Source organism: Oncorhynchus mykiss, chromosome 12, assembly GCF_013265735.2.
Source record: "Oncorhynchus mykiss isolate Arlee chromosome 12, USDA_OmykA_1.1, whole genome shotgun sequence".
In the NCBI taxonomy this organism is placed as follows: Eukaryota; Metazoa; Chordata; class Actinopteri; order Salmoniformes; family Salmonidae; genus Oncorhynchus; species Oncorhynchus mykiss.
The window spans coordinates 73096723-73104887 of record NC_048576.1 but is presented as its reverse complement, the minus strand read 5'-3'; the positions used below and the strand labels follow the sequence as shown (position 1 = coordinate 73104887).

Here is an 8165-nt window from a genome sequence, read left to right as displayed (position 1 = left end):
CTATCGGATGACTCAAACTCCTGATGTTAAAGTTTAAACACTGAGGTAAACACTAATGCTTAAGCACTATTTAAAAGCTTATTCAGTTTAGAAGGTTTCTATGTACAGTAGAACCCTCTTGCCTTCCAAAGAATCATTTTCCTACCAAAAAATCATTAAAGAACCCTTTCTTTCGAAAAGCGGTTCTTAGGATGAAAAAGGTTCTAGGTAGAACCTTTTGCCTTATAAAGAACCCTTGTCTTCCAAAAAGGGTTCTTCAGATGTAAATGGTTCTTGGTACAACCCTGTCCCTCCGCAAATAACCTCTTTGGAACCCTTTTTTCTAAGAGTGTACTAATTAGATCAGTATCTTTCAATGTAATAATACTAACTAACTCAAGATTTGATAAAAGTGTTACAAAAATCTTTAATTGCTTTATTTTCAAACATGAATTTTAGGAGTCAGGGTGTGGGGCAGCCACCTCTCAATAGGAATGGGTATTTAAACAATGACGTTGTACTATATTAATTTAACAATGTTTGTAATTGACTTGGAATGCATTAGAATATATTATGATATAAATACGTCTTCAAACGTTGATTTATTTACTTTGAAATGTATCTGTTTTTTTAAATAGTACTTTGATTGGGAACAGCAATTTGAACCACTTCTGTAGAATCACCAATACAAATTATACAATTTAATGTGCTTTTCCTGACTTGAGTTTGCTGAAAATCAGCCAACAGATCATTCAGCCAATCGATAAATTGGTGGAATTGTCTATTGATTGATTGAGTCCTGACACAGTATACGAACACAATCTATGGTAGTGACAAAGGGCAGTAGGCCAGATTCAAACCTATATGGACACTTTTAGCCATGTGTGCAGCAGGGCTGCGGAACTACCACTACACCAGCCAGGTGTCAGTAAGTGATCTAAAACGCTGCCTTAGGGATCAGTGTGGAGAGAAACATTTACAGTAAATCTGCAACCGCCACGTTTGTACATAATCATTGTTCTTTATTAAAACATAGAAAAGCCTATTGATATAAATGAAATTGGAATACAACAGTTGTTAGAGCCATTTTGTATGCGAAAAGAAAACATGTTAAAGTTATTATTCACAGTATGGAAACTGTTTATATGAAAATATAATGGGTTAAAGCTAAGATGCATCAGTGGAACCCATAGAGGTAGAAAGAGGACTCCAAATGGATAGAACCTGTTTCAGAATGAACATTGCCATTGAGGGCTTTCACCATTTTAACTGTTTGGGACTTCCTATGGGTTAAATTAAGGAAGGATCACATAATTCCATCCAGGTAATCAGGAGGGATCAGCCAATTAATTATACTCCTGAGGAAACATTCCAGAACTGCAGGTAGCAGTAAATCCCAAACCTTGGCTTTATACCTATTCAGACAACACACTCCAGGTGGCAGTATGCACCCTTTTAGTTTGTTTACTGACTCATAAAAGTCTAATAAGAAGAAATGGACTACTTTAAAGTAACTGTCCAATATTAATGTGAGTAGACCGCTGATTGGCCAGCTCATCCTCCTCAGGAGGATGTCATCATCCTCTATGAGGAAATAGCAAGCATTTTTTTCTGGTTGAGATACAAGTTTGAGGTTGGGATTTTAAAATGTTTTTTCTCCAATTTCTGCTTTGGCCACAAATTAGTATAGGATGAGCCAACACCATTATTTGGGTATGCGTTATCAGAACATTACATTTTAAAAGTGTGACTATCACTGGACAGTTACTTTAAAATTGAGATAGCCCTCAATTGCACTGCCCACCCTGTCTCAGAAGCCAAACAGATACAATGATGAGCCTTCTTTATGCCTCTATGGTGGAACCAAATTAGAACAGGGTGATAGATAGAAGCCTGCTAGAAAAATGCCTTCCAAAAACTAGAGTGATTAATACTGTTTCATTTGTGGATTAATACCTTTGGATTTAAACTTTTGATTTCAAGACAATCATCTATTTTACCTTAATCATTTTGCGTACCTTTTTGAGTTAGATCCCAATTAATATTTATAGTAAAACTGTCTATGCTTACATGGATACCATGCTTAATTTATTAGGTGTGACATACCTGGATTTACCCGGACTGTATGACATACCTAGACATTCTGTGAGTAAATTAAATGGGATTTTTGTTGCAACCAAGAAATTATCTCATGCCTCTACTTGGAAATGCATTGGGGCCTTCTCTGTATGGTGTCTAAGGAAGTGGCTTATTAGAATGTTGGGACATTGTTTGAAGACACAACAACAGTGTTTGTTGTTAGTAGCTCATTCTATCAGCGAAGACACACTCTATATTAGGTTTAGTAAAGCATGCATACAAAATAGCATTTGATTAAATGCAGAAGACACATTATCGGTTGAATGCATTCAGTTGTGCGACTAACTAGGTATCCCCTTTCCCTTTCCTTTCGCTTTCGGTATTTCAGGGAAAGACAGACAGGTAAGAACAGTACAAGTACAGTACAATTAAAAGGGCTGTGTAGCTACAGTATTTAATGCAAGTGAAGTGTAGCCTTGATTGATAAAGTGTAAAAATTTAAATAATGCACGCAACTCTGAAGACAACGCTGATAGGAATACATTGCATAGAGTTTGTGAGGGCCTGAGTGTCAAGACTTCTGTCGCCTTATCCCTTGGACGAAGACAGGCATAGTACTCAGCTGCCCCGTAGAGTAACTCCTAAGAAAAAGGCTTCACAATTTTCATTGAGATGTAGTTCTGGAGAAGAAAGAGAAAATATTTAATTAATAAAACACATATTTTACTTTTATTTAAAGTAAGGTTACATCCTCTGTTATATTCATATGCAGGATGCATTCGTGGAGTGGAATTATTGCAATATTGTACTCTATTATCAGATCAAATAAATGCAGTTATGCTTAATTTGACCATATTTTGTTGCAATTCAGCATATCAAAGGAATGATGCACATTGCCTGTTTACACTATATGAGTGAATCACATACAAACACAACAAATGTATGCACTATCTACTCACTATAGTTGCTATGGATGAAAGTGTCTTCTATGTGGCATAGATATATTCGTATTATCGATTACAAGGACATATATCTTACTGGTAGGGAGTACAGCAGGATCCCAAGGAACAAGAGCACAAGCAGGAGGACTATCAAACCAATGAAGATCCATTTGAATCTGCGCCATATGATGAACCTCATGGTCTTGCATGGACTGGTGAACCAGAAGAAGGAAGTGTCGGGGCGACTGTATGGAGAGAGAAACAACAAAGCAAATTTTTTTTAGGGGGTAGGCCTAGGCAAGCCCAGTTTGAAATTAAGACTCTTATTGGGTGCCATGTTGTTACTGAATGTTATAGCGCTATGTAGTTTGTATGTTAAAACATTCTACTAACAGTGTACAAGCTACAATGTTATTGTCATAGGTGGTTGAAAGGTGACTTGTGGATGTTGTCTTACTTGGGAAAGTCTAGTTTGGGGTTCATGTTGGGTTCGTCCCGGCCCTTCCCAGCAGGCCTCTCTTCTACCTCCCTCTCTTCCACTATTTCCAGGGTCATCTCCACTTTCCCCTATGGGAACACAGAGACAGTCATAAACACTCCACAGACTTTCTCATTCATATTCTATGTGATCTACAGTGCCTTGCGAAAGTATTCGGCCCCCTTGAACTTTGCGACCTTTTGCCACATTTCAGGCTTCAAACATAAAGATATAAAACTGTATTTTTTTGTGAAGAATCAACAACAAGTGGGACACAATCATGAAGTGGAACGACATTTATTGGATATTTCAAACTTTTTTAACAAATCAAAAACTGAAAAATTGGGCGTGCAAAATTATTCAGCCCCCTTAAGTTAATACTTTGTAGCGCCACCTTTTGCTGCGATTACAGCTGTAAGTCGCTTGGGGTATGTCTCTATCAGTTTTGCACATCGAGAGACTGACATTTTTTCCCATTCCTCCTTGCAAAACAGCTCGAGCTCAGTGAGGTTGGATGGAGAGCATTTGTGAACAGCAGTTTTCAGTTCTTTCCACAGATTCTCGATTGGATTCAGGTCTGGACTTTGACTTGGCCATTCTAACACCTGGATATGTTTATTTTTGAACCATTCCATTGTAGATTTTGCTTTATGTTTTGGATCATTGTCTTGTTGGAAGACAAATCTCCGTCCCAGTCTCAGGTCTTTTGCAGACTCCATCAGGTTTTCTTCCAGAATGGTCCTGTATTTGGCTCCATCCATCTTCCCATCAATTTTAACCATCTTCCCTGTCCCTGCTGAAGAAAAGCAGGCCCAAACCATGATGCTGCCACCACCATGTTTGACAGTGGGGATGGTGTGTTCAGCTGTGTTGCTTTTACGCCAAACATAACATTTTGCATTGTTGCCAAAAAGTTCAATTTTGGTTTCATCTGACCAGAGCGCCTTCTTCCACATGTTTGGTGTGTCTCCCAGGTGGCTTGTGGCAAACTTTAAACAACACTTTTTATGGATATCTTTAAGAAATGGCTTTCTTGCCACTCTTCCATAAAGGCCAGATTTGTGCAATATACGACTGATTGTTGTCCTATGGACAGAGTCTCCCACCTCAGCTGTAGATCTCTGCAGTTCATCCAGAGTGATCATGGGCCTCTTGGCTGCATCTCTGATCAGTCTTCTCCTTGTATGAGCTGAAAGTTTAGAGGGACGGCCAGGTCTTGGTAGATTTGCAGTGGTCTGATACTCCTTCCATTTCAATATTATCGCTTGCACAGTGTTCCTTGGGATGTTTAAAGCTTGGGAAATATTTTTGTATCCAAATCCGGCTTTAAACTTCTTCACAACAGTATCTCGGACCTGCCTGGTGTGTTCCTTGTTCTTCATGATGCTCTCTGCGCTTTTTACGGACCTCTGAGACTATCACAGTGTAGGTGCATTTATACGGAGACTTGATTACACACAGGTGGATTGTATTTATCATCATTAGTCATTTAGGTCAACATTGGATCATTCAGAGATCCTCACTGAACTTCTGGAGAGAGTTTACTGCACTGAAAGTAAAGGGGGTGAATAATTTTACACGCCCAATTTTTCTGTTTTTGATTTGTTAAAAAAGTTTGAAATATCCAATAAATGTCGTTCCACTTCATGATTGTGTCCCACTTGTTGTTGATTCTTCACAAAAAAATAAAGTTTTATATCTTTATGTTTGAAGCCTGAAATGTGGCAAAAGGTCGCAAAGTTCAAGGGGGCCGAATACTTTCGCAAGGCACTGTATAAACACATTTAGCCCTAAAGCTTGTGACTTCAGACATCCATTTAATGTCATTATGTTTATCAATACTGTGCAAAGGATCAAAGTGACTAAATACTGTCACCTATGAGCAGGCATTTCTGGCTAAAAATTAATCCACAATGACACCTGATCCACTATGTTGAGGAATGTTGAGGAAATCTGAAATCTGAATGTTTATGTTGAGGAAATCTGTATTAACTTATTTTACATTTACATCTTAGTCTCATCCAGAGAGGCTTTCATTCATCTTAAGGTAGCTAGGTATGACAAGCACATACCACAGTTACAGTAAACACAAGGTGCAATTGTTTAATTTGGTAGTGTTCCTCCATTGATTTTGGGGGCACAAAGGTAGTCTAGCGGTTAAGAGATTTGGGCCAGTATCTGAAAGGTCGCTGTTTCAAATAACAGAGCTGACTAGGTGAAAAATCTTACGTGCCCTTGAGCTGAGCTCCTGTAAGTCGCTCTGAATAAAAACGTCTGCTAAATGACAATTTTGTTAGTCACTCTCATCCAGGTATCATATGAACATGGCATAAGTAATGGAACAATTTGTAGCACTGCAGTAAATTAGCTTTAAAACTGCAAAATATTCTCTCCACCCGATGGCAGAATATGTAGAATTGCAAAATATTCTGTATTCATGGTAAAATGGGATAATTAACTTAGAATTTGCAATTTTTTGCATCTCTCAGTTTCACTACAACAAGACTTACACCCAGAATGTGCTTCCTATCCTGCTCGATCATACAGGGCCACCAGCCCCGCACAGACTTCTGGGAGAACAGAGAGTTGGGCGGTGGTTGTTTGGAAGGTGTGGAGCCTGTAACCCCTGGTAACATTTTCAGACTGCATTTCTCAGGGGTCTTGGCAGGGGGGATCAGATGAAGCAGATCCAGCTCAACTGTGCCTGTGTCCCAAATACAACACAAACTGCTTTAGCAATCCCTTTATTTCACTGTTTCCTTCCCACATTTCCTATTCACCATTATATGTTATGTACTGCAGACCTGGGTTGAAATAAGATTGGTTTTCAAATGCTGATGGATGTTTCTTGTTATTGTCTTCATGGACAATAAACATAAATGAATTCAAACCAGTCAGTCAGATTTTTGGAGACATCCGGCGATGAGAAAAAGAGAAACACTCTGTATCAGTTAGTTTAGATCAGAGGAAATAAATGTATCTTACCCAGATAGTCATCCAGTGAGAATTTGTCATTGTCCCAAATCTGGACGATCAACTTTGGAGGGGTCCGAAACTCGGTTTGGTCCAGATTCCAAAAATGCTCCTGACAACAAACCAAACAAACACATTTGGATATAAGTCTGGAGCTCAACATCTACCCAACATATCAGTTTCTGAAACTATTATTTACTGTCAAACTTTGACTTAATTTGTCAAAATGTTTCACTTTAGGGCATAACTGTATAAGAGAATGTGTTAGCTCAGTTGGTAGGGCATGGCGCTTGCAACACCAGAATAGTGGGTTTGATTCCTGGTACCATACATATAATGTATGCACAACACACATGACTAAGTCACTTTGGATAAAAGTGTCTGCTAAATAAAGGCAATAAATAATACAATAAATCTCTTCAAACGCACTTTTCTGGAAACGAGGCAAAGTTGCTCTGCGGGCAGGTAGTCGAAGCCAAAGACAAACCGCCAGTTGAAGTTGCCATCACCATCCAGGGATCTGTAATGGACGTCTGTCTTCTGCTTGTCCTCCTCCATACCTGGCATCCATCTGTAAATAAATATACTTTAAAATGACTAAAACCACATTTAAACAGTGTAGTAATGATAATGGACCTACATTCATACAGTTTCTTGACTGTTTCCAGCTCGCTATAATCACCAAAATGAAAGCTAGACAGTCAGGGAGCATCGGAAATTCCCAAAACAATGGATAGAGCACTATTTTTTGCAAGTTTTGACGGCAAGGAATTATAACAAATATTCAGTGCGTCCCTTCAGACCTCGTTGAGCACTGAATGCGGCCTCCAAGGCAGAATGAGTTTGACACCACTGCTCTTGCGCCTATTTACTCGATCAACCATACATCATTATTTCTCTATCAATTCCCTGTATACTGTATGCCACCAATCGAGTCGGCAATGGGGTACACTCTCATGCACTCTGCAATGAAAAGATTTCAACATAATTATGAAGTCAAAGTTGGTTGTGTGTATTTTTTTACATTTGTTTTGGACACCTATGTTTTCCTGCTAGAACCAGCACCAATATCTAAAGTATGTGGACAGCTGTGCACATGGTTTTCACTTATTTTTTGCACACTTAAAATGTAGGGTTCACTGCCCTTGCTTGATCAGCAATACAGTATGATCTGTATGAGTAGCCAATCATTCAATACTGTACCATTGAGTAGACAATCATGCTCTGCCGTACCCTTTGACGTAAATGTCACTCATATTCTCTCCGGTGATGCTGGTCTCATCTAGTATGACATCAGTGGTGTTCCAGACAATAGCCCGCATGAAGTACCTGTTGAAAAATATCACACACTTAAAAGGCTCAATCTACCATTTCAATAAACAGCCTAACACTGCCACTTTGTTTGGTAAATGTAAAGGTGTGAGGTGGGAATGTAACCACCAAGTTCATAAGCAGAACTGAGAATGCAAGAACTGACAGTCTATGAGATTGACACAATTCACGCACAGTTATCCTGATTCCCATTTAAAATAGCCTTATGAGTCACCAACATACACATTTGAAGTCGGAAGTTTACATACACCTGAGCCAAATACATTTAAACTCAGTTTTTCACAATTCTTGACATTTAATCCTAGTAAAAATGTCCTGTCTTAGGTCAGTTAGGATACCACTTTATTTTAAGAATCTGAAATGTCAGAATAATAGTAGAGAGA

At 38.7% G+C, this 8165-nt stretch overlaps 1 protein-coding gene across 1 annotated transcript in view; it reads right to left on the bottom strand.

The window, feature by feature from the left end:
* Positions 1-980: 980 nt before the first annotated feature.
* Positions 981-8165, bottom strand: part of LOC110538277 (myoferlin) — a 64043-nt gene continuing 56858 nt past the window's right edge. Inside the window, 7 exon segments of the mRNA XM_036938321.1 lie at positions 981-2738; positions 3097-3244; positions 3457-3566; positions 5988-6181; positions 6463-6562; positions 6880-7021; positions 7684-7779. Coding sequence (XP_036794216.1) covers positions 2700-2738; positions 3097-3244; positions 3457-3566; positions 5988-6181; positions 6463-6562; positions 6880-7021; positions 7684-7779 — 829 coding nt within the window. The 3' untranslated portion in view covers positions 981-2699.